Here is a 26,599-nt window from a genome sequence, read left to right as displayed (position 1 = left end):
CTATATACAGTATATCTAATTTTTCATGTTACTATATCGCCGTTTAGACTAATCTGATGTTTGTAAAGTCTATAAAACCAATGATTGGACAAACATTACTATTTAGGCCTATGTGTGCACATTTTTGTAATTAGTCATGGTTAGCATAGATTAGCCGGGCTAACGGTTAGCTACCTGTTTAACTTTAATAACTCAGTGACTCAAACGGTCCATGGAAAAATATTTTCTCCAGCAGATATAGTTCCAACATGACTGAGCTAACTGGAGTAGTTTCATGTCGTGTCCGACAACGGGAGGGTTTTAACAGCTGACGTCCTGATGTTAGCTTAGCTACCGCCGTTAGCTTAGCTACCGTTAGCTGTCCCTGTCAGCTGAGCCACTGATGCTTTCTAGACACCGTGATTTCCCCCAAACTGAATAAATACAACACGTAGCAACACAAAACACACACACAGAAATAGTAATGTTTCTTCAATCATTTCAGATTTGTCTAAACAGTGATAGGGCGTGAAAAACATGATATATATAGCTAAACTCTCGTTCGTTACTATTGATCTCATTCAAATTACGTGCTGGTTTTCTACCCGGAAGTAGAATGTAAACAACAAGGCGATTCGGTCTATACAGACAAAACAGTCCACATCTATTAGATATCCTATTGTTTATGCTTAGAGGTCATAGAGGGGGGAAGAGGCGGGGGCACATCCTGGACAGGTGGATAGTATAGAGAGAGAGGGAGAGGTCAAGAAAAGATTAAAATTACATCACTGAAGTGTAATCAAATCAAGAGAAAAGAGACAAGAAACAAGAAGAGAGAGAAGATGAACAGAGAGAATAATGATTATCAAGAAACTGAAGGACAAAGAGCAAAACAAAGGAGAGAAAAGAACAAAGAATCGCTCACTAATTAATAAAAAATACAGAATTAAAGAAACTAAACCATGTTGAGACAGACATATGTGTTTATTTTTAAAATGAGTTTTGATTTTGCACATTTATTCAACAGGAGGAGGAGGAGAGTCGATGCAGTGATCAAGGCCTTTAAAATTGTGAAGCAGGAGGACTTTATTAAAAGAAAAAGCCTCCAGGGCCACGGACGAGCAGCAAGACAGAGATTCATTAAGATTAAAGTCAGAGTGTAAGAAAGAGAGAAAGACTCCTCATTATGTTTTTAACCGAAGGCTATTAAAACATTTGAAAAGACCATAATTTACAGTTTTGCATTTAATCTGAAGGGTTTGATCCAAGACAAGATATAAAAAGTAGTAGTAGTAGTTTATGACATGGTATATATGAAAGTGAGTCAGTTATTGATGTTAACAAGTAGAAAATAGGTGAAAAATATTAAATAGTTTTTGTTCATTTTGCACGACTAGAAAAAGAGAAAATGAACTAGTTCTGGATTGCACTATAAAAGTCTTCAGAGCAACATGTAATTTAGAAAATTTAAATTTCTCTAATGGAGAAAATGAAATTGCAGTAAAATTGTGTGTGTGTGTGTGGATCCAACTAACTAAATTACATTCAATTAAAAACACCCTGATGCAGAAAATGGGTTAAGTGTGTGCGTGTGTTTACAAAGTGAATGTTTAATCAGTTTTCACTTTGTTTTGCGTTTTACTTTTTTTTCCTTCGCATTTTACTTCTCATTTTTATTCAGATTAATTCATAATGATGCTGTGATGGAGTGTGATATCTGTGTGTGTGTGTTCCCTCCCTCTGTGCTGTTTTACATGAACTCTAGTGTTTCCTGCTGTCAGCTGTTCTCAATAGCCTACACACACAAACACAGTGTCTAATTTCTGACTGCAGACACTGACCCTGAACACATCACTCTTTACTTCTGTTTATTCACGTATATTTTCGTCCTCACTCCATTTGTCCGTCCGCTAACTGAGTTTTCCCGAGAACACAATAATTCATTCTAAACACATTTTTATGGGGAGTTCTGCTGCTCTGTGAAAACTCCCTGACGGCAGTGAAGGTGACACGGCTTTCATTCACGCACAAACACGACTCAGCAAATTGGCTACAACAGCACAGGAAAACACGGTGGCGTTCACTGTGCTGATGAGAAATGTGCCACAACAGCGATTTTAGTGCGAACGAGCTGATGATTCAGTGACAGCAGCAGCAGTGTCTCCTCCTCCTCCTCTCCTTCTCCTCCTCCTCCTCTCCTTCTTCTCCTTCTCCTTCTCCTCCTCTTCTACCTACCTGAACCTCCTGAACTCACCTGAGCTGTCGGAGATCACAGCGAGGCAGCACATCAACAGGAAACACGCTGAGAGGAGTCGTCCTGCCTCCCGCTTCACTCAGCAGCTGCAAAAACAAAAATACTGACTATTATACGGACAAAAACTGATCATTAACTGAAACGTCTACGGCAGCAGATTTGTCTTAAACACACTCTACTTTTTAGAGTTTCTAGATGTCACCTAAACACCTCATATCAGCCTATAGGTCGACACTGAAATTTACATATGTCCCCTAAACTCCTCACATTAACACTTTTCGTGAATTCTAAAGCTTAGAAATGTCCCCTAAACGCCTCACGTCAAGAATATAGGGAGACATTGCAATTTACAGATGTCCCCTGAACGCCTCACATCCCAACTAAAGATAGACACTGCAATTACTCCATGTCCCCTAAACATCTCACATAGAAACTATCATCAACATACAACAATTTACAGATATCCCACCAGATTATGTAATAACGGCGCATTATATAATAATGTAATACATTTCACCTCATGATGTAATAACGCCACATTTTGTAATAAAATTCTTGAAGGCAGTATACAATAAACTTTGCCACATTTTGTAATACGTTGGTACGTGTTGCATTAGTTATTACAAAATGAGGGTGTAGCACTTTTTTTACGTAATGAAGAAAATGTAATAATTTGCTGCAACATGTAACAACTTATTACAAAATGCGGCGTTATTACATCATGAGATAGATGATTGGCAGACACTCCAACTCAGATGTCCCATAAACGCCTCAAATAAAAAGACTATTGTCTGACAGTAGGAAATACAGATGTGCCCTGAACACATCAGTGTAGGCTGTCACAGATGCTACAATGTGAAGCCTATGGGTAGACACTAACATTTGCAGATGTCCCATAAATGCATCATGTGCAGACTATTGTGGACACTCCAGTTTACGGATGTCACCTAAATGTCTCACATGTAAACTTTAGGTGCATACACTTTACAGATGCCGCCTAAACGCCTCATATGCAGACAGACGTCCTCTCAGCAGCATCAATGTGGCGTTTACTGTCTTTATCGGAGGTTAAAGGGGGTTTAAAGTTGTCATTGCAAAATGTGCCAATAAAGGGGGTCATCGGGTGCCCCCTTTGCCCTTCAGGGGCCCCAAGTAAGGGGCCACACAGCAAAACAGAAGAGAAGCAAAAGATAAAGAAATCACGAAGATAACTTTGTTTTTGGTTCCTTGTTTTGAGTCAACTCTTGAACGATGCTTTCGAGGACCCGTTTTAAACCCTGTCTTTTTTATGTCTGGTGAAAAAACCTACATGAGACAAAGGGAAAGTGAGTGACAGCAGCAGCAGCATTGCCGGCCCGTTTGCCTTTGTGCACAAAAAAAAAGGTTAAAAAGAAAGACAAGGACTCTGAAAAATGCAAATAAAACCCTCCTCCGTCTGATCAGCAGTGGCACCGACGGCGCCTGAACACCACGCCACAGGCTGGAAACACTGATCGCTGCAGGAAGTCAAGGACAGGTGGAGGAGGATGAGGAAGAGAGGGAAGAGGGGGGAGGAGAGGGAAGAGGAGGGGGTAACTGTATGGAAGCTGTAGAGTGAGAGACAGAAGATGAAAGAGAGGAGCAGAGGATGGAGAGAACAACGGACGAGTGCAGAAAGAGAGAGAGAAAGAGGCTAACAGCATGAAAAACAAGTGTGTTGGCATCCAGCAGTCGCTCAGATAAACACTCCACTCAGTTTCCATCACTCCCCCTCCCTCCCTCTCTCCCTCCCTCTCTCCTCCTTTTTGTCTTTTCCTCGCACGTTTTCACACAGATTCACAGATCTGGGCTGTGCAGCTCCACAACAACAGCAGCAGCAGCATCAGTCATTTATCTCCATAGTTACTGTCGTCATGGAACAATAACAACTGTCCACGCTAATAACAAGCAGCAGCAGTTGAAGCGGCCATTTTATTTTCAAGTTCGCCGTCACAGAACTTTTCCAAACTTGGACTTGAGGATGAATTAAAAAGCAATGAAATTGAAATGCAGGTTTTGGCCTCATGAACGTGATATCGTTATAGTAGCTGATATAGGCTACTATATTGGCAGGTTAAAATGCACAATTTACGAACATACCCTAAATGCTTCACGTCCAGACTGTATACACTGCAGCTATAGGTGGACTTTGCAATTTACAGATGTTCCCTAAACACCTCAGACCTAGGCTATAGGTAGACGCTGCAATTTACAGATGTTTTCTAAATGCCTCACAGCCACATTATTGTAAACACTGCAATATACAGATGTACCCTAAACACCTTGCATACCGGCTATAGGTAGACACTGTTATTTTACAGATTTTCATAAAACTCCTCACATACAGACTATTGGTACAGTAGGTGCTACAATTTACAGATGTCCCCTAAACACCTCACAGCAAAACTATACTATAGATGGACACTGCAATTTACAGATTTTACCAAAATGCCTCATATTACAGAGTAATGGTGGTCACTACATTTTACAGATGTACCCTAAACACCTCGCATCCAGACACTGAAGTTTACAGATTTTCATAAAATACCTCACATACAAACGCTGCATTTCACCTATGTCCCCTAAACGTCACACAATGAGATTACGTAAATGGCAGACACTACAGTTCATAAACTTCCTGGTTTTGTCGTTGTCAACCAACCTGATACTGAAACATCTGATTAGATTTTGGTGATCCAATCTCAAAGGTGAAGTTCATAGAAACTTAAAAAAAAATACTTTTTTGGCTGTAACTCAGAAATTTTGACGTAACCTGAAGAGTTAGAGACAAGCAAGGTGACTTTTGGGTGTTTTCTCAAAGTTTTTGAACATTTCATCTCCACTGCAGCTGTCGTTTTATTGTCTCTAGTTGTTTTTGGCTCATTGACTGAAATACGGTCTATTCATTCATGAATAATAATGATGATAATAGCAATAATAAATGGCCACTCTAAACTGTCCATGTAGCTACTGTAGGTGTGGATGGATCGAACACATGAACACAATGAGTCTCTCCTGTATATTTCATGCTCAGTCTTTCCTCCTCTAAAAAAAAATCCTCCAGGAATGAACAGGTGTATTTTTTATTTTTATTTTTTCTCTCCTGGAGACTTTTACACAGCTTTGGTTTGTGAACGCAGCCTGAGACGGGATGCAAAGCTGTGGAGCTCCGGTCGTGTCAACATCACCGTCCTGTAAATATTTATAGGCGTTTATCTGCCGGGCTGCGGATTATCAGCTTAGTGAGAGAGGTACTGTACAGTAGCCCCCATCGACCAGCACACACACCCATACACACACACACACACACACACACACACACTGGGCCGTTATCCTGATGTGTTGAGACTGCGGGGACAAACACAGCAGGAGGTCTGAGTGTGTGTTTACATCTGAGCGCCGATCATCACGACCGCATGAATCAGAGAGAGGCTGATGGTGTGTTAATCCTCACAGCAGCAAGGTGTGTGTGTGTGTGTGTGTGTGTAGGTGTGTGTGTGTGTGTGTGTGTGTTTGACACTCGACTCGAGCAGCGGAGTCACAAAGTTTCACCTGAAAAATAACAACTCTGAACTGTGTGAGGAGATAAAAATATAACAACATCTGTGAAACCTGCTCAGCTCTCTGAATCAGGAGTTGTTTTTTTTATGTAGCTGTAATTTTTTTTTTTACTTTACTCTGCAACAATATAAATTTATATATATATGTACATATTTTTTTTACTAACATAAGAGATAAAACACAGAAACAGCACAATAAGAACAACATTTATTTATAAATGTTATGAATAAAACAACAGAAAAACAACCTGAAACTATCTATCTATCTATCTATCTATCTATCTATCTATCTATCTATCTATCTATCTATCTATCTATCTATCTATCTATCTATCTATCTATCTATCTATCTATCTATCTATCTATCTATCTATCTATCTATCTATCTATCGAAAACATTGTGTGTAGGCTAATATAGCATTTATACTATAAGTACACTGTAAAAAACAATTTGTAAAAATACAATACAAAACAAAAATTTTAAATATTTTCACAAGTTTTCTGTGTTAAATTACATCACATATAACAACTTATTTTACTGTAATACAATTATTCTATCAACTGAAAACACAGAAAGATAAACTAAAAGTTAAAATGTCTTTTTAATATGACAGAATTTTTAAGAGCAGACTGCTGGCAGTAAAGGTTTAGTTTTTAGTTTTTTAGTTTTTTAGTTTTTTTTTTTTTACAGCCCTGCATGACATAGAAATATACAAGTAAACTCCCAATACTAAAAAAATGTCTAACTGATAAGACTTTTTATTGATCCCACTTGTGGGAAATTTACATGTTCAAGCAGCAGAAATAAAAAATGAATGTAAAATGAAAATGGTTTTATACAAATTATTTAAGAAGAATTTATTTACAATGTTTTTTTTCAGTTCAGTTTGAGATTTACAGGTGTTTGAATGCATCACACCGTCTTCTGACCTCTGACCGATGGTTGACGGTTTTCAAAGAACCAGGTCCGACTCCTCAAAACTCCCTGTTTCCTGAACGGAGCGTCCTTGAACGCACCGCGCTTCGTCGTTATTGTTGTGTTCTCGCTCATTTCAGGTGTAAACGTGAAAATCCCCTGAACATTATGAGGCCACGTGTTATTATCACCTCAGGCCTTTGAAGTGTAAATGTGAGGCGTCTTTTGAAAATGAACCGGCTGTGTGTGTCTGTGTGTGTGCTTATCCATGTTCATTTATTTGTGTGTGTGTGTGTGTGTGTGTGTGTGTGTGAGACAGCGACAGAGATGAAGTGTGTTCATGTTTCCTCCTCCAGCTGTAGATGCGGCTGTGATAGACAGCAGAGGTTGACAGGAAGAGGAAAGGCTGCTCGTCGTCCTCCCCGTCGCCTCCTCTATCGCTCTCTGCATCAAATTGGACCTGTCAATCATCACCACGGCAACACACACACACACACAGACACACTATCAGACAGTAACAAACCCCCGGAGGAGGAGGAGGAGGAGGAGGAGGAGGAGGAGGAGGAGATGAGGCAGTGTGAGATGGAGCAGATATCTGAGTGAGTCTCACCTGCAGCAGGTGAGTGAGTCGCGGCAGCTGCTGCAGGTTTAAGACCAGACAGATTCACTTTCAGGCGACTTTCAGCTGCGGCGCCATGGTAACGGTCGAGCCTTCGTTCTCAATTAACTTCTTTATAAATCACTTTAATACGTTTATAAGAATTAAGAGTTTTTTTTTTCTTTCTTTTTCTTGTGGAGGTGAGAGGACGTCCTTCAGACTCGTACTTGACTTGTTCTTCTAGCAACATGAATGAATCACAGATAAAACACATGTTGGTTTTTACTCATCTTGTTCTTCAGGGCATTTTAAATCTTTAATTAGATTTTAATTGGGTGTCAGGTGTTTGTAGTCTGAGCGCCCAAACTAAGGTCTGTTTGTTCTGTTTCTAAATCACATTTTCAAATGTTATTTTTGATGCAAAATCTTATTTCTGCATTTTAGTTGGATAATTATGAGTGTGTTTATTGTTTTATGTTTGTTTTTATCTTTCAGTAAGTTCAAGTACTTTGAAACCTTCTTAAGAAAAGTGATATACTGTATATAAATAAAGATTATAACTAATATTACTAAAGCTGAGATATTTTTACATTCCTAAAGTCCTGCGAGGCGATTCTTCTTTTTATTTTATGTTCATGAAATAATATATACACAATGCAATATAGTATAAATTGACCAAAGAGTAGCAACTATGTTTGAGTTTGCGTAATATACTGGTTTTATTGATGCACATTGTCATCATCAAACACATAAATAAAAAAAATTACATTAAAAATGCTTAAAATGTAATATTTTTAGATTTAAGTAATGAAAGGCATTTATTTTTAAAATGTGATTTATATCTTAAAATGTAAAAAAAAATGTTATTCAGATAATAAGTAATGTTCAATTTCTGTCTGTGTAACATCCACATCAAACAGCTCCAAGTCCACGTCCCTTTGCTGAAAGGCATTCTGGGAAATGTAGGAGATAACATAGAGCAAAAACATAGAGATGGAGAGTAGGTTTATAAGTTTAGTAAAATAATTAATGTCTAAATATTGACTGGTTTGAGTGATGGAGTTCTGGTCCAGATCCATCTTCATCGCCATAACAACGATGACGTCGCCGCTGCCTCGTCTTCCTCCTGCTAAAGGTTGAACGCGTCGATCACACTAATGGAGGAAGAAGTTTCAAATGAAAATGAATAGCTGGTGTGTAAATGTGACCCAATTACAGTCGACCCCAAGACCTGAATACTAAATAGACAGATCATCACACACACACACACACACACACTCCTGATGCACCTGATACCCGCTGACAGTGTGTGACAGTGTGTTGGTATTCAGTATGTTGTGGGGACTCGAACTCTTCGTGGTCGTTTGCGATTAAAAGGTTTTAGTTTGTGTGAAGAAGCTGAACTATAAATTACATTTATTCACCTGTAAACAGAGATCAAAGAGAGCAGAGCACCAGACTGTAAACATGTTTGATTCCTGCTGTGAAGTTAAAGGACATTTTAACATGTTGAGTCTACGGAGATCGACTCACTGTTGGAGACTCGCTCTAGTGGGCAGGAGAGGAACTGCAGCTTCTGGTTCTTCATCTACATCTATGTCTTCGCCAAGTGTTAAAATTACGTAGAAGACAGAAGAGGCATAATATAGTTGAAATTGCACATATTTTTATCAAGAAATTTCAAGTTGTTCATAATATGTTTTGTAAAAGGACAGTTCATTATCCGTAAACATCTTAATAATGCACTAAAACAGGGAAAAATTAGTCATCATAGTTATTTTTACTTATAGGCTATTATTTTACTGATCCAGCCCATTTGAGATCAAATTGCACTGTTTGTGGCTGCTGAACTAAAATGAGTTTGACACCCTGATGTAGACGGAGATCGTTTCATATACAAAAATTAACCGATGTTACAAAGTTTTTCAAATGATACGTAGGCTATTTGTGTAGATGAAGCCAATGTAGCAAAGGATTCACTTCAGTTCAGTTTATTGTCATTCATCATGTTAAAAAATCTTTATTTAACCAGGAGAACAACCCATTAAGATCAGACATCTCTTTTACAAGAGTGTCCTGGCCATGACAGCAGCATTACAATAAACTAAAACAATTGCAGCCATTTGTATCTACACTAAAAACATACACGTAAAACACAACACAACACAATGAAAGCAAGAAAAAACACCAAACTAAACACCACCAGTGACTGAAAAGTACCAAAAAGTGTAATGTGAAGGAACCAAAAACGTTATTCAGGTCCAGCAGTGTACAGGATAAATAACATTAAAAACAAACAAAAGAAACAATGGACCCTATTCATTCGAGATGAAAACGTTATTGTCCATCACATAGTGACAGAATTTTGCCTTAAGTTAGGGTTCAACACCAAAAAACCATGTAAACCACATTCAAACCCTTGATATAATAATAAATAATTGAAAAAACCCAAAAGTATAAATAGAAATAGACACAAAAGTCATGACTTGATGCATTTTTGACCAATCAGGAAACTCACTCACAGTGGCAGTGAATGTGAAGTTTCATCATGCATGTTTCATGAAAAAAAAAAAAAACTACAGTGAACAGATGTTGCAGGAAATGACTCATTACCAACCTGAATAATCATGAGATCTTTTTAAAGATTCTTGATATAAATCTATAAGAAAAGAAAAAGAGGAAACACACCAACAACAACAACAACAACTACATGCCCAGAGGTGGATGTGTTTATTTGTTTTTTCTAACATTCCCAAACGTGTTCTAGTTGAGACGTTTCCTCCTCTGGTTTGTTTGTTGTTTGATGTGACGACTTCACAGACCGAGCCGATCTTCACTTTGTTACAAGATGAAATCTGTTCACGACATAAATTACCCTCCACTTCATTACAGCCATAAAACAGTCAGGATACAAACAAGCAGCAGCACGTTGCTGCAGAGCCTCGGGCAGTGGTGCATTATGGGACTTCAGCTGCACTGTATGTATGTGTGTGTGAGTGTTTAATCCTTGTTTGTGTGTGTTATTGTTATTTTTTGCAGGGTGTTTGACTACCAGCGTGTCCCCTCCTCCGTCCCGGTGGATCCCAGTCCTGTCAAACGGCCTCGTCCTTCCTCCTCCTCTTCCTCCTCCTCCTCTTCCTCCTCCACAGCGGCTCTGAGGATGAAGAGCAACAGAGCGTCCAGCAGGAGCAACAGCGCACACGGCCCGGCGGCCGGCGGCAGCAGCAGCAGCAGCAGCAACGCCAAATGTAAGAGAGAGACACTGTAGTAATTCAGTTTTATTCTTATTTTATGATGCTTTATAACATCTACGTTGCAAAATATTGAAGAGAAATGTTAAATAAATCTACTTTTTACTGAGCCACATCCATCAGTCTGACGGTTTTAGCTGCAGATTTCTACAGTTTTAACACCAGAGGAGTGTTCACCTGAAATCTGCTTTATTTTTATTATATCACTCTAAAAACGGTTGTATCTGCCCACTAATGTCCTGCCAATGAGTATATACTGCAAACTGCCAAGTAAATGAACTAGTTAAGTATGCTATTACCACGCTGATGTTTACACTGAACTATCCCAGGATGCATATTTGCTTTAACTGGCACCAACTAGATTTTAATGAAGGCTGAAGCTGTTACAGTGTTCCCTAAAACACTGTTAAAGAAGAGATAATCCTTTATTCGCCCACAATGGGGAAATGTAAATGTCATTTAGTAAATTTTTCACATTTTTCTAGAAAAAAAAATGTCAGGCAAAAAAAACATAAATATAAGTAGATTTTCTTGTGCCAGATTTTTTTTTCTTTTTTTTTGTGCCGGATTATTTTTTGCCTGACTTTAAAAAAAAAAAAGCCTGCTATTGTATTTTGAAGAGCTGCAATGCATCATGGGACAAAATCCTCATACTTACAGTATTATCTAGTTACATATAGGTATTTCTTGCAGGTATGTCAAACTTATTAATAATAGGCGGTTCCAAACACAGAAACTGAGCCTTAAAACCAGCCGTCAGGACTTCCTGTCACTTTGTGATGTCACAACAAAGCAGTCGCCCAAAGCCCCGCCCCCCACCACCTGGTTGACACCATCCAACAACTTGCAAGATTTGGTTTCTCTGAGTGTTTTATTCTGAAATTTGCTCTGTTTTTTATTGTATCACTTTAGAAAACAGTCAGCCAATCAGAAGAGAGGCTCAGATCCTCCTCCTCTCTTCTGATTGGCTGACACTGACCTGTTGTTACTAGAGCTCCAGAGAGAAGCTGAGAGAGGAGTTTTTGGTTCTTAAAACATATATCTTCTTTTGGATCCAAATCAACCTTGTAAGATCAGAGCCTCCGACCCGGTGTCCCTGCTCTCGTCTCTGCGGCACCGCCACATAAACGTAACGCGTCCCGTAACCCGTAATCTCTTGTTTATGACAGATAAAACATACACATATACACATCATAACATCATAGGCCTATATGATAAATAACCTTATCCACCGCTCCATGGATTGATTCCTCACCGGCTTCGTTGAAAACAAATGCACATGGAGGAGAGGAGGGTTAGAGACACAGAGGAGGAGAGACCAGACTTCCATAGTTCCCCTTTAATGTTGTACAGTATGTTCACAGGTTTCCAGGGACTCTCTTTATATCCAAGGTGTTTCTGTGAGACCCTCATGGTCGTTAAATACATTAACAATCACTATAAGTGGGTTGTTACTGACCTGCTCTGAGATATAAAACACTAAAAAGAAACATCAGAGCTGTAATGTCAGAGGCAGCAGCAGCAGCAGCAGCAGCAGCAGATGCGTGGGTTTGAATGTTAAAAAGCTTTTAACCGAAGAGGTCTGAGACACCAAGGGCAGAGGTCAGCGCACAGGTGTGTTAAACGCCTCGACCCCCTCCCCCCCTTGCCCCCTCTCCCTCCATTCTTGTCCACCTGACTGTTTTCACGTTTGCTGCTGCTGCTGTAAGTCTTTAAAATTTAGCGGCTGACACGAGCCCCCGTGGAGACCTGGAGCACTCAGAGGATGTTTCCTCTCTAAAAACCCTGTTCATGTTATCTCCCGCCCGTGTGATGGCTCGTCTCAGTGTTAGGGCCGCAGGGTGCAGCAAGAGGAGGCGGGTGGAGAGGGGGGGGTTGGGGGTTTGGGTGGCGCCAGATGGTCTCTTCATTAAAAGCTTCTGTACCGCAGGGCTTCTCCTCCTCGCCATAACCCAGCCGAGCCTATCAGCGCTCGCAATTAGACCGAGTTAATAGTGCATGGCAAATAAGAATTGTTTATACTAGTTTATTACAAGCCTTAATAGTTTTTACTGCACCCCATCACGGGGAAATTAGATTGCCTTTGCCTTTGCTTCCCGAGGTCGAAAAGCTTTCAGCGGGTGAAGTAGTTTTCAGGGTCGTTTGGTGAGATGTCGGCGGCACCGGGGGTCCGTTGCTGAGCAGCACAGCCAGAGATGGAGGCTCCTGTGGTGGGAAGGAAGGAGGAGGTGGGAGCAGCCCTGAGAGGATGGTGAGGTGGTGCAGGGATACAGAGAACCAGAACACATCCACATCCTGAAAAAATCTGACTCTGGTCCAGATATGTTGAAGAAAAACCTCTCGAATCAGCGTTTTCATTACTGCTCCTGTTGAGCATCTTGCCTGTGCCAGATGTTGAACCTGCTGCAGGTGTTTGCTCCCATGCAGCTTCGTTAGAAACCCTACAGGTCGGGTTGGAGATCTCTTTCTGGAGCATTTTTTTACAGAATTGCTTAAAATCTGCTTCACACCCCGATTGCAACCAATTAATTGAATGTCTTTTCACAAAAATTAAAAAAGCCAGCCACACTGCAAAAACTCAAAATCTTTCCAAGAATATTTGTCTTATTTCTTGTCAAAATGTCTAATTTCTTCTCAAAACTAATCTCTTTCCACTTAAATCAAATTTTTCTACTTATTTCAAGTGCAAATATGCTTGAAAGAAGTAAAAAGGGTCCAATAACAAGCTACTTTTTATTTGTTTTGACTAGAAATGAGACAAATATTCTTGGTAAGAGTTAGAGTTTTTGCAGTGCGCCTGTGGGACAGACAATCCTGTAAAAACACCATCCAATCATTTTGAATGTTTCGTTAAAGTGTATCGTCCACAATCTCCCACCCTACCTTTAACTCAGACTGTTTTGTGCACGACTGGGCGCCTTGTCTCTTCTTTATGTCCTCTTGATCCCGTTGGCGGTGTTGGATGCGTTTGAGGTTGGAGTCAACTTCTCCCAAAGCAAACAGGGCAAACTGTGTCTTTGTCATGTTGAAACAGGAAGTGGGACAAGGAAATGATTGTCTGAAATGGCTGCAATAGAAATAAGTGTCTGAAGCTGATGTTGCCTGTGGCCTCTGAATCTTTGCCCACCGCCCTCTGTGTCTCTGCAGTGAAGATGGCCGAGCTTCTCGCCATCAAGAGGGAGTTGACGGTGATTAAGGTTCAGATCGACGGCCTGCTGGACTGTGTGGACAAGATGGACAGACAGAGGAAGGACGTCTCAGGTACAAACCGAACTACACACCATTTATCATTTGTATGAATTATGGGTTTTTGTTGTAGTTCTACATAATTGTCTGAATAGGACATATTGGTCCTATTTGTGATATTTTAAGTATTTATACTAATATTTTCTTTGGTTTAAAAGAACAATACATTTGGCTTTATTTCTACATTGTTTACAGATGTTTATGTATTGAGCCTCACTCTTTTTTAAGTCTCAGTTAAAATATTTCATTGTCACTCGAGGCAGACGTCAATGTACAGTATGGTGCCAGTTCAGGACTCTATGAATATATTGAATATATGATTGAATTGCTGCTTTCCAGGGAGCTAATTTGACTCAGCGCTGGGAGACAGGTGTTTTGATTTGGTTTAATCCTGACCCTGAGCTAGCACGATGTTTTTGTTTTTTTTCCATCTATCACATTCTTGTTCACACAGTATCTCAATAAATCCCTGAGTGAATTTCTTCAAATTTGGCACAAACATCCGCGTGGAGTGAAGGATTAACTGATGAAAATTTGGTGGTCAAAGGTCAAAGCTCAAAGCCTCTGTGATCTCATTAAAACACGCTTTTGGACATAAGAATTCATTCATACACCAATTTCCACCCTAATTCTTTAACAAACGTCTTTATGGATAAAATTAAAAAACGACATACTATGGTCAAAGATCAACCTCACTGTGAGATCATAACGTTCTGCAAAAAAAAACAACCTTTTGGTCATTATTTGAAGCTGTAACTTGGAAACAAAAGGAGAGATTGTGACTGGTTATTGGCGGAAGGATACAACGAGCAGGAGGTGGATCTACTTTAATCAACATGTCACCTGACAATGTGAATCATGTGGTCGACACAGAAAGATCCCACTTTTATTAAAAACAACAGTATCGGCCTCATCCATCAGAGTGATCCAGGTTTAATCCACACAGATGAAGTTTATTATTTCAAATGATCGGTGGGCGGTGGTATTGGAGGTGGAGGTGGTGTGGAGTTGTTGTAGTGTGTGGCGGTGGCGTTTGGTGATGCAGAGTGAGTCGGTGTGTGTGTGTTTACCATCAGATGTGATCTGCTATCAGACTGCATCTGTGACTAATGGTTCAATGACAAAACTGCTGCCAGTGGAGCGTGGATTATGACAGCGAGGTAAACAGCGATAAACACCGGCCTCATAACCTTTCATAAGCTCCCCTTCAGCGCTCAAGAGTTATATGTGTGTGTGTGTGTGTTGGTTTTATTTCCCCCGGTTTTACCTCACGAGGATAAAAAGATGAGGGAATTATCCAAAGCAACATGTTGATGTTTCTCACAAAGGTTATATGTTACTGTCTAAAGAACAAACAGTCGGTCTTTTGTACCTGTTCTAGTAGCATAGATCAAAGAGGAAATACAAAGAGATGGTCTCTCCATGAAGGTGTTTTCATAAACCTTCACCTGCACAGGACCAAACACAACTTCATATGAACGTATGGGACACTTTGAGTCACCAGGTTGGACTTCAGATCGACCTTGACTCTTCATGGCATAGATTTAAAGGGATAGTTCACTCAAAATTGAAAATTGCCTTCTCTGAGTTACAGCGGGGCTCGGCGCAGCAGTGCATGTCCATATGACGGTTGCGAATGGGGCTCACATTTCTTTGTCCAAAAAGACACACCAAAAACCATCCAAATACCTCCATACTGCTCGTCTGTAATGTCCCTCTTGTATTGAAGCCCCGACATGAGAAATTGTTCCGAAAAAAATTAAATAAGTCTATATTTTAAGCTTGTTTGTAGCGGGAGCTCCCAGTGTCTCAGTTCACTGGTCTTCCTGTGTCAGACCGGCGGAACAATTTCTCATGTCGGGGCTTCAATACAAGAGGGACATTACAGACGAGCACTATGGAGGTATTTGGATGTTTTTCGGTGTGTCTTTTTGGACAAAGAAAAGTGAGCCCCATTCACAACCATTATAGGGACAAATACTGCTGCGCGGACCCCCCCCCCCCGTAACTCAGAGAAGGCACGGAGAACTCTGAAAATTCTCTCAGCCCTTAGTCGACATGAGGGTGAGTAGATAATGAGTGAAATTTGAATTTTGAATTGTGAACTATCCTTTTAAATCACCTTTCTTTCTCATTCAGATGCTCAGTTTGAACCTCAGCATATCATCCTGATTACGTCTACGGATCTAAATGCACTGAGCTGCTGCCACGTGATTGGTCCGTTAGATATTTGCATTAATGAGCAGTTGAACAGTTGCACCCAGTGAGTTTCCAGTAATTCTCATTATACATTTGGACAGCGCTGTGAAAGGGCAAACTGATTAGGTTGGTGGTAAAAGGCCAATGGTCAATATCACAGTGACCTCACAAACACGTCTTGAAACTACACAGCTAATGAAACTAAACTTCAGACTCTACTTGATATTTCCTCAGCCTGTGGATAAACAGAGCGGTGACCTGAGACGACCACGAAGAGGTGACTCCGAGTTCGTTATGTAACTCAGTGCATTTTGTTTTGTTTTTTTTTAATTTTGTTCCAATGAAGCGTCTGAGTCATGATGAGTGTGAGTGACAGGACGACCTCATTAAGGTGTTAGACTGATTTACAGCAGAGTCGACTCCGTTAAAGACTTTGCAAACTCAAAAGTGTGTGTGTGTGTGTGTGTGTGTGTGTGTGTGTGTCAGAGTGTCCTCAGAGCAGGGAGCCCAGTGTGTCTGGTTCTCCTCGCCGAGGTTCGGTCAGCAGTCTGGAGAGAGAGAGTCCAGAGCCAGGAGAGGCCAGCGAGGACGAGCCGCTGCACTACCACCACTACTACCCCCACAGCTACCCCCACAGGGTAAATATACACCACTACTACCCCCACAGCTACCCCCACAGGGTAAATATACACCACTACTACCCCCACAGGGTAAATATACACCACTACTACCCCCACAGCTACCCCCACAGGGTAAATATACACCACTACTACCCCCACAGCTACCCCCACAGGGTAAATATACACCTCTACTACCCCCACAGCTACCCCCATAGGGTAAATATACACCACTACTACCCCCACAGCTACCCCAACAGGGTAAATATACACCACTACTACCCCCACAGCTACCCCCACAGGGTAAATATACACCTCTACTACCCCCACAGCTACCCCCACAGGGTAAATATACACCACTACTACCCCCACAGCTACCCCCACAGGGTAAATATACACCACTACTACCCCCACAGGGTAAATATACACCACTACTACCCCCACAGCTACCCCCACAGGGTAAATATACACCACTACTACCCCCACAGGGTAAATATACACCACTACTACCCCCACAGGGTAAATATACACCACTACTACCCCCACAGGGTAAATATACACCACTACTACCCCCACAGCTACCCCCACAGGGTAAATATACACCACTACTACCCCCACAGGGTAAATATACACCACTACTACCCCACAGCTACCCCCACAGGGTAAATATACACCACTACTACCCCCACAGGGTAAATATACACCACTACTACCCCCACAGGGTAAATATACACCACTACTACCCCACAGCTACCCCCACAGGGTAAATATACACCACTACTACCCCCACAGGGTAAATATACACCACTATTACCCCCACAGCTACCCCCACAGGGTAAATATACACCACTACTACCCCCACAGCTACCCCCACAGGGTAAATATACACCACTACTATACCCCCACTACTACCCAGGGGTGAAAGTAGTTTTAAATTCTTGCCGGTACTATTACCAAAAGTTATTTTTCTCTGCATTATTATTATTATTATTATTACAGATTTTAATTAGGACATTTTGCAACAAACGTTAAACGTGTGGTACACGTTTCGAAGGCTGGGTCAGGTGTAGACAATAAAGGAAATTTTGAAGATCGCTGGCCCCACCATTCTAACCACTGGCCCAGGACAATGTCAGGTATTGATCCCCATAATAAATAAAAAAGAACATATCCTAGCCTGCAAACAGCCTGCGGTCTCGCCATCAAGGCTGGAGCTTTCTTATATACCGATACCAATACTAGTAAATTTCCATGATTCTCGATACTTACACAATACCACGATTTAATTAGAAGAAAAAAACATGTGCTTCTAAATTGGCTACTTTATTTAATAAATAAATAAATAACTGTTTCTCATCAAACTAAGCCCTACTGTGGTTTAACAATGAAGTAAAAACAGAGTTAAAGTGGTAAATATGCCCCAACACAAACGGAAAGTCATGTAGTCATTACTTTTATCTTCCAGTAGTTCAATGATACAACTGTTGCTGTCATTCATTCACTTTAGGCTGTTTCCACAGACTGGTGCAAAACTGACTTATTGTTTCATTTTTCAGCTCCGTTTTGTTTTTACACACGTTTGTTTTTTCTCTGCTTCAAACCATCATGGATGTAGCCTACTAAAGGGTTGTTCGGTATACCGGTACTAGAGTGGTACCGGGGTACTGACTAGGGCTGGGTATCGGTACTCGATACTTTTCAGGTACCGACCGAAACAACCCAGTACCAAGTAGTATCGAAACTGCGCCTGTCAATCGATACCTGCAATCGATTCTTTGTGTACCCAGATCAAGAAAAAAAGACTGTTTCTATGGTTTTGCTCGCAGCCAATCGCTGCAAGTGTTCTTCGATTCAATGCGCGGTGTGATTGGTCCACCACCGCAACAACAACAGTTTGTACGGCGGTGAAGCGGGTCTCTCTCTCTCTCTTGTCCGTCTTTTAGAATGAGAAGCAGCACCTGAACCCCCCCGCCGCCGCCACCGCCGCCCACACACACACACACACACACACACACCTTCTCCCTCTCTTTTTCCCCTCTCTCTCCCCGCTCGTAGCGAAGCGGCGCTACCGCTAATCGATGGTTTTAAATCACCGACTGAACAGCTGCCTGTCATTTAAAAATGAAATCGCGGACAGTGAGACTCACCGTTACTGCTTCTGATCACAGCGGTACCGTTCAATGAAGCCCTCGTTACGTAATGAGCGCTCATCTAAACGAGGAAGTTTCCTCTCCCGGTGTAAACTATTACATCAATATTTACCGGCCGCTTCTAATCCGAATCTGCACCTTCAGGAGTTTGAGCTGCACCTCAGTTTCATTTGTTTTTTATTTGACAGAGTTTCACACAGAACTTTCTGGTGGAGTCTTTCCATGTTTCTTTCTGCGCCAGTGAAAATAAAAGGAGACTTTTTTTTTTTCATACAAGATGATTGTCTCAAACTATTAGATTTTTAAAAAAAATTATTTTATTTAAGAACTATTCATTGCCCATCCCTAGTAAAAAAAAATTTGAATGGGGAGGAGTGGTGACATTCATGTACATAACCGATTGCTTTTTTTTTCACATGATTAGTATCTACTGAAGTTGAAAAAAAGTATCGAATGAAGTACTCAATTGGTATCGGTATCGTGTTAAGGGTACTGGTATCGGTACTGGTATCGAACTTTTTTAAACGATACCCAGCCCTAGTACTGACGCATTTAAAACGGTACCATACTGCGCTTAGATGGGACCGGTACTTTCATTTTGCGCCGCCGGCAGCGGTGACGTCGCCACGTGAAGTCGCCGCATTGTAATTTGAGCCGAGGCGAGCGAGTGAGCGAGTCACAAACGAAGCAAGGTGCTGTTTTTATTACCTTTACAGCCCCACCTGTCCATGTGCCTGTGTTTATGTGTGTGTGTGTGTGTGTGTGTGTGTGTGTGCGCGCGCCGCGCGCGAGAGAGACGGGCCGCCACAGACTCGTTAATTAATGCAAACACTGCTACGTTTCGTTTGTACCGCGGATCACCACTGGCATGCATAGTCTCTCTCTCTCTCTTTCTGTGAGTGAGTGAGCACAGCGAAGGAGCGCTACGCGTGGGGGGGGGGGGGGGGTGGGCAGAATCAACGTATGGGAAACAATAGGTGTGTGTGTGTCTAACATGAACGTTTGTGTTTCATTCTGATGACAATTTCTCCCAAAAATTACAACTGGTCAAAATAACCAAAAAAGAAGCAGTGTTTTCAGACCTCAAATAATGCAAAGAAAACAAGTTGATATTCATTTTTAAACAGACCACTAATGTTTTAATTTAGGAAGAGTTCAGATTAATATAGATGGAATTTTAATCCTGCAGCAGCAGTGACTGTTTACCGATTTACTGATTATTTACTGGTACATATGTTATAGTTCTAAGATTTTCTATTAAAATAAAGCCAATAATGACATTTTTTGTGTTCTCTTTTTATTTGGAAAAGTACCGAAAAGTATCGAAAAACATGTTGGTACCGATACCGGTACCAAAATGTTGGTATCGTGACAACACCAACCTACTATGGTCTAAACGCGCACCACCGCTGTGGCGCACACCGAGCAGCTGGAGCCGCGTTCACATAAACGGACCGCGAGCTCGACTGTAGCCGCACCGAGACCCAGCGCATGCTCTGGACCGCGTGTAACGTCCGCGTCGGTCCCGACAGGACTCGCCATGACGCGCTGAGGGCAAAGTTTCACAGTACCAGAAAAAAACGGTTCAGTCTTCAATCAGCAGCAGTGAGCGAGCGGCGCGTGTTCCGCGGTGCACAGCTGCACACAGCTGCACACTGCAGTTGCTTGCAGGTGGCGTGCTGCGGTCCGAGGGCAAAGCGCTGCTGCGCACAGAAAGTAGATCATGTCTCTGTCTTTGATTGGGTCGGGATCTTGTAACACTATGTGTTATAATAATAACCGAGACAATTTCACAGAAATCATTTCAAACCACAGGGAATTCATGTGAAATTAGATTTATTAAATTTTTTACTTTTTTATTAATTTTTTTAATTTTATTTTTTTAATCTCTTTAATGATCTTCCTGGTACTGCGTACCACCTCTGAATCTTTTAGCGGTACGCAGTACCGGACCGTACCGGCTTACTTTCACCCCTGGGTAAATATACACCACTACTACCCCCACAGGGTAAATATACATTTCTTCTACCCCTATATACTACTATACCCCCACTACTACCCCCACAGGGTAAATATACACCACTACTACCCCCACAGCTACCCCCACAGGGTAAATATACACCACTACTACCCCCACAGGGTAAATATACATTACTACTATATATTTACAGGGTAAATATATACTACTACTACCCCCACAGGGTAAATATACACCACTACTACCCCCACAGGGTAAATATACACCACTACTACCCCCACAGGGTAAATATACACCACTACTACCCCCACAGGGTAAATATATGTAACATTTACCCCCACAGTGTAAACATATACTACCACTAGCCCCATAGGGTTGATACCACTAGTACCACTAATACCCTCTCTGGGTAAATGTATACTACAGCTACCAACACAGCTTTAGCCTCACAGGATATAAGTATGCAGTTACCCTGCCAGGGTATTCTCCTACTACTACCCCGGGGATGAATATACAGCAGGGAAAATAAGTATTGAGCACGTCAACATTTCTCTTGGAAAATATATTTCAAATAGAGCTATTGACATAAAATGTTCACCAGATGTCGGCAACAACCCAAGTAATGCACATACAAATAAATCCAAACATGTATGCCTGTAAATTAATTAATGTGTAATAAAGTAATAAAACAAGGAGGTGCAAAAAGGTTTGAAAAGACAAGAAAGCAGCTGGAGTGCGTCAGTATTTAGAAAGTAATCCTGTTTCCTATCAGTGCAAAGTAATATCACCTGGTTTAGTCCAAACTGACGCCTATGAAAAGGTTTCTCATCACCAAGGTGTCACACAGGAGGCCTCTCATGATGGAGAAAAGCAAAGAGCTTCTCCAGACCTTCAGAAACTGATGTTGCAGAACATCCTGATGCATTGGATACAGACGTGTCTGAATGCACCGTTTTATCTGTTAGTGCCGTTAATCTGGAACTGAAAAGAACAACGTTTCACCATAAACTGGACACGACCAGGTCCTCACAAGATTTCTGACAGAGTCAAAAGAAAACTAAGAAGAATCGTCCAAGAGCCAAGGAGACTGACCTGGAATCAGCAGGGACAGTTGTAAAAAAACAAAACAAACAAAAAAAATACAATGAGTAATGCATTTAACCGCCATGGCCTCTATGCATGTTCACCATGCGTTCAATACTTATTTTCCCTGCTTGTATACCCCTATACTACTACCTCCTCTTCAATACACATTTACATGGTTAAGACTAAACACCATTTCTACCCCTGAAGGGTAAATATTTCCACCAATACCCCACAGGAAACATAACCTACCCCACCCTAAGGGTAAAATCCCTACCACAGTAATTGCCCCCTCTGCAGTCAGCTCTGATGGTAACAGAAGGTGATGTCACTCTGCCCCCTGGTGGACAGTCAGTTACCAACACCAACGGGATGGAGCTGAACTCTCTACAGCTCATTATCAATTAATCTGCCAGTTATTCCTCAATGAATCATTGATAAAATAAAGGATAACATCAAAGTTATATAAATTCCTTAGTGCATCGTTTACAGATGTTCCAGATGTTATTAATCCTCCTCAGTCTGTCCTCTCACCTGTCTCTACAGTGATGTGGTTTCTCATCGCTCTGCTCTGCTCGGAGCGTCCGAGTCCGAGGGACAATTTGCATAATCTGTGGTCGCCGACGTGTTTGTTGTCGTCGCCTCGCAGGTTTTTTTTAATTTTCATTTTTTTATTATTCAGCTACCTCCGAGGCGTGAAGCGGATCAGCCGAGCGGAGGAAACGGTGCTTTCACTGTTTCTGTTTCTTTACAGGGAAACATAATGATATAGAATTAGCCCGCAGGCTTCCTATACCTGCCTGACAGAGCGAAGCTGCCTCATTAATCTGAGCGGAGGCAGCGAACAGACCGGCCCTTAATCTGCACCATTGTTCCTCTGACAGGAAGAAACTGAGTGTATGTGAATAGCAGTGTGTGTGTGTGTGTGTGTTAGTAATTACTGTGTGTATGTGTGTGAGTGTGCAACAAAGTGTGTTAACATGGAACAGGAAACAAGGTTTTTTTCATGAAGTGGGGGGATGAATGATGTAAAAATATAAATGTGGGTGTGCAGCAGTACATGTGTGTGTTGCATTCGTCTGAAATGAGGCTGCAGTGATGATGATGATGATGATGATGAGGAGGAGGAGGGAGGCTGTGCTAATCAAGGCTAACTGCAGCCTGTTTTAATTGACCCTTCTTGTTCTTCCTCTGTGTTTCCAGATAAAGCAGCATCAGTCTGATCTGGAGGACGACCTGTGATGCTGCAGCTCAGGTACAAACGCTCACACTCCAGTGGCATCGTGCAAAAGTTTCTGTGAATGTGAACAGTTAAACAAGTGGAAGATGAAATGATCTCCAAAAGACATAAAGTTACAGATGACACATTCCCTTTACTTTTTAAACAATATATATTTATTTTACATTTTCAAAATGACAGAAAAGGAACAGGGTTACACCAGGAAAAGGTTTGGGTCCCCTGCATAGTTAGTAGCTATTAGCCTCCTCCTTTGGAAACTATAGTAAATATCTTGTCTGATACCTTGGTCAAAGTTCTCTGAGAGCTCACGTCTCCTGGGTTTCCCATTCTTTTGCTGCTGCTGCTTTATTTCCCCTTTTCACTCTGAAACTGGAGAAAACTAAAATAATACACTGATATTGATTCAAATGTTGCAAACGAGTGTTCCATGTTTAACTTTCTGCCTTTTGGGGACGAATTCATCTTCCACTTGCTGAACTGTTCACATTAACAGACATCTTGACCAGAGATGCCCAAACTTTTGCATGATGCCACTATAGATGTTTCTGATTGTCAATAAATGCAATGAAAAGGCCACAACCAAGCATTCAGGCTTCAGTGACCCCTGACCTTTCTTCTCCTGCCAGCAGCAGATCAAATACAACAGGACACACTTCATTCTTGACAATAACTGAGAATCTGCTCATATTTCTCTCTCTCTCTGTTCGCTCTGCAGAAACAGAAGCTTGAATCAGTAACAAAACAGCTGGGATGGAAGATGCCTCAGAGGATGAAGATGCACTGCATCGGACTGATCCTCCTCTCCACCTGAATCTGTCACTATCTGTCCATCACTGTCCTCTTAGTTCTGGTTTCCATCGGTCGTAACAACAAAACTTTTTAATTGTATTTTATTTAGGTCTCTCCTTAGTAATGAAATCTATCCAGTCACAACATCTTAAAATGAACAACACACCTACCAAAAAAGTGCTCAGCTTGATTTTGCTACCTGTGTATATTATATACAGTATATGGTATGTACTATATTACAGTACATGCTATATTTGTCCATAGCTAAATTGGAAAATGAAATACATTTTCTTTACTAAAAAGATGAAATTGTCCCCATTTATCACCCTAACAAATTGCCCCCCCCTCGTGGACCCCACTCTGATCTATGTTATTAAAGTCAGTGTGGCGGCAGCTGGCAGCTCCTTATCACCCATTTTATTTTCATCAGGCCTTTTATCATCATGTGTAACCAGCTGTGTACAGGACTACATTATAGTTTAATGTTAAAGGCTCAGTGAGCACAGCTTTATGCCTCTCTGGGTGAATTCTGTTTATTCTATCTATTTAATTCACTCAGGAAATCAGTTATAAACTGATATAAAGGCTCTGACAATTTCCTGGAATCAGAATCAGCATAAACTTAGTGGATATAAATGGGAAAGGTGCATTTTCCCCACTTTTAACACTTTAGGCTTATTTAGTACTTCAGCTAACAATTTGATTTAACTCAATTGTTAGATTAGTACCTTTAACAGTTGCCTTTGCATTAGCTAACTGTTAATCAGATGTTTGGCTCAGTTACAAATGGATCAGACTGTTTAGGTTTTTTTCAGCTAGCTGATTAAAGTGGAGGGTGAAAGTGTTCAGTTCCCCCCTCTCTAATTGATGAGTTTATTGGCTAAAACACTTCAATTAATCGGTTTGACATATGAAATTGTTTGGTTTAGGTTAGCTAAACGGATCAGTTTAATGAAAAAATGTTTGGATTTGGACGTTTGGATTAATGCTGCGTTCAAGACAACTCAGAACTTAGAATCTCCCGGTTGAAAACTCTGATTTACAACATGCCAGAATAACCAAAAACATGGTAGACCGGGACAAACTTTGCATTCAAAGTGCTTCACGTCGCTAAGACATTAAAACATTACAAAGGGCACAATTCTTTTTTTTAATAAGCATTTTAAAATCATGAAACAGATCATTTAAAATCGAAGAGAAATAACAACATGAATTTACTGTGTCCCACAACATCAGTAGCTTCATCTGTAACCATAAATAAATATTGCATCTTTCATAACGTTTTAATGTATTACTATTTTCACATTTAATATGCATTTTAATTAATGTTTTACCATTGACGGTGTGGTTCTGCACGAGTGCAGATTGTTGTCGGAAAATCTGAGTTTTCAACCGGGAGATTCCAAGTTCCGCGTTGTCTCGAAAGCAGCATTAGCCAATGTATTTTAATGACCAAAACAGTTTGGTCCTAGTTAGCTGACACATAAGTTATTTAACTATTTGGTCCATGTGTTCCTTTAATTATGAAAAGAAAAGTTTTTGTTTAGCTTACCTATCAGTTTAGCAGATAAAATAACGCAGTTTCAGGTTAAGAGCTGATACAAGCTGGTGTAGGCAACTCAATAGTTGTGTTTACCAACTCCATTTGTTAACAGATCAACAGAAGATAAAAACAGGTTAGTTTAAGTTAAGTGGCTAAAATAAATGTTTTTCCAACCCACTCTCAAATGACAACTCAATTTCTGGGACGCACTGCACAGTATTTTAATTAATCCAGTGTAAATACTCATTCACTATGTAATATTTAGTTTATTTACACCACTTGCCTTCTAGGATTATGTGTTTTCTTTCACACCAGATAGTGAGTGACTGATTTTCAATGGTGAGAACTGTTGCCAAGTGAAACATATTAAAGACTTTTCCTCTAGCATCTTCTTCACCCAGCTGGACATGAACAACTGTGACTGACTGTAAATATGTTCAGATGCATTCATGTAAAATATTTGCCAGTTTGAAAACAACACTTGAAAATATTTATGTGTACAGTAGTGGCACTTTATACTTAAAATGTTATTTCAGACTTTAAAAAAAAAATATGACACTGAAATGTTTTAATAAGAAATTCTGCAACTGAAGGAACAGAAACATTTTGGAAATACGACGACACTTAATTTGGCTTCGGTGTGTAAACTGCTGTTGATGCTTTTGTGTTTGTTGTCAGTGCTGAATGTAACGTATTTCAATGTGAGTGCAGTAAAGGTGTTTTTCACAAAACAGAGATGTGTTGGAGCTTTGCGTTTGTAATAATTATATATTTTTGTTTAGGAATTGAGGTATCCTGGTTTAATTTGGCACTAAATGTAGTAATTATCTGGTATTTCATCAACAGAAAAAGCTCTTGTAAAGGTTTGTTGGGTGAATTCAATGCTGTTTTGGTTCAATTTAAGTAATTAGAGAGAGAATAGAGAATACTTTTATTCATCCCTAGCAGGGAAATTCAAGTTAGTCCAGTAGCTCACACAACAATGACAAAAAAGATGAACACAAAAAACATTTTAACAAGTGTTATATAAAACGATTGCAGCAGGAACAAATGATCTCTTAAATTATCAGCCCATGTGTCTATCCGAATAGTCAAAAGATCAGTATTGGAAGTTTAATCTGGAACAATCATATTGTTTTATGGTTGTTGATCTTTTGTTTTGTTTTTTACAATCTGAT

The 26,599-nt window shown here is 40.6% G+C and overlaps 1 protein-coding gene across 2 annotated transcripts in view; it reads left to right on the top strand.

Moving 5' to 3' along the window:
* LOC146986397 (RNA-binding Raly-like protein) overlaps positions 1–24,607 on the top strand; it is a 54,668-nt gene extending 30,061 nt beyond the window's left edge. For both annotated transcript variants that reach the window (XM_085780623.1, XM_085780624.1), the window contains 5 exons: positions 10,365–10,573; positions 13,724–13,837; positions 16,508–16,659; positions 23,053–23,104; positions 23,805–24,607. In XM_085780623.1, coding sequence (XP_085636749.1) covers positions 10,365–10,573; positions 13,724–13,837; positions 16,508–16,659; positions 23,053–23,091 — 514 coding nt within the window. In that variant the 3' untranslated portion in view covers positions 23,092–23,104; positions 23,805–24,607. The remainder of the gene's footprint in view (positions 1–10,364; positions 10,574–13,723; positions 13,838–16,507; positions 16,660–23,052; positions 23,105–23,804) is intronic.
* Positions 24,608–26,599: the final 1,992 nt, after the last annotated feature.

The sequence above is a fragment of the Trachurus japonicus genome, chromosome 6, assembly GCF_045865225.1.
Source record: "Trachurus japonicus isolate A0001 chromosome 6, Traja_1.0".
NCBI lineage: Eukaryota > Metazoa > Chordata > Actinopteri > Carangiformes > Carangidae > Trachurus > Trachurus japonicus.
Note: the sequence above shows the minus strand (reverse complement) of the source record. Positions and strands in the feature narration are given on the sequence as shown.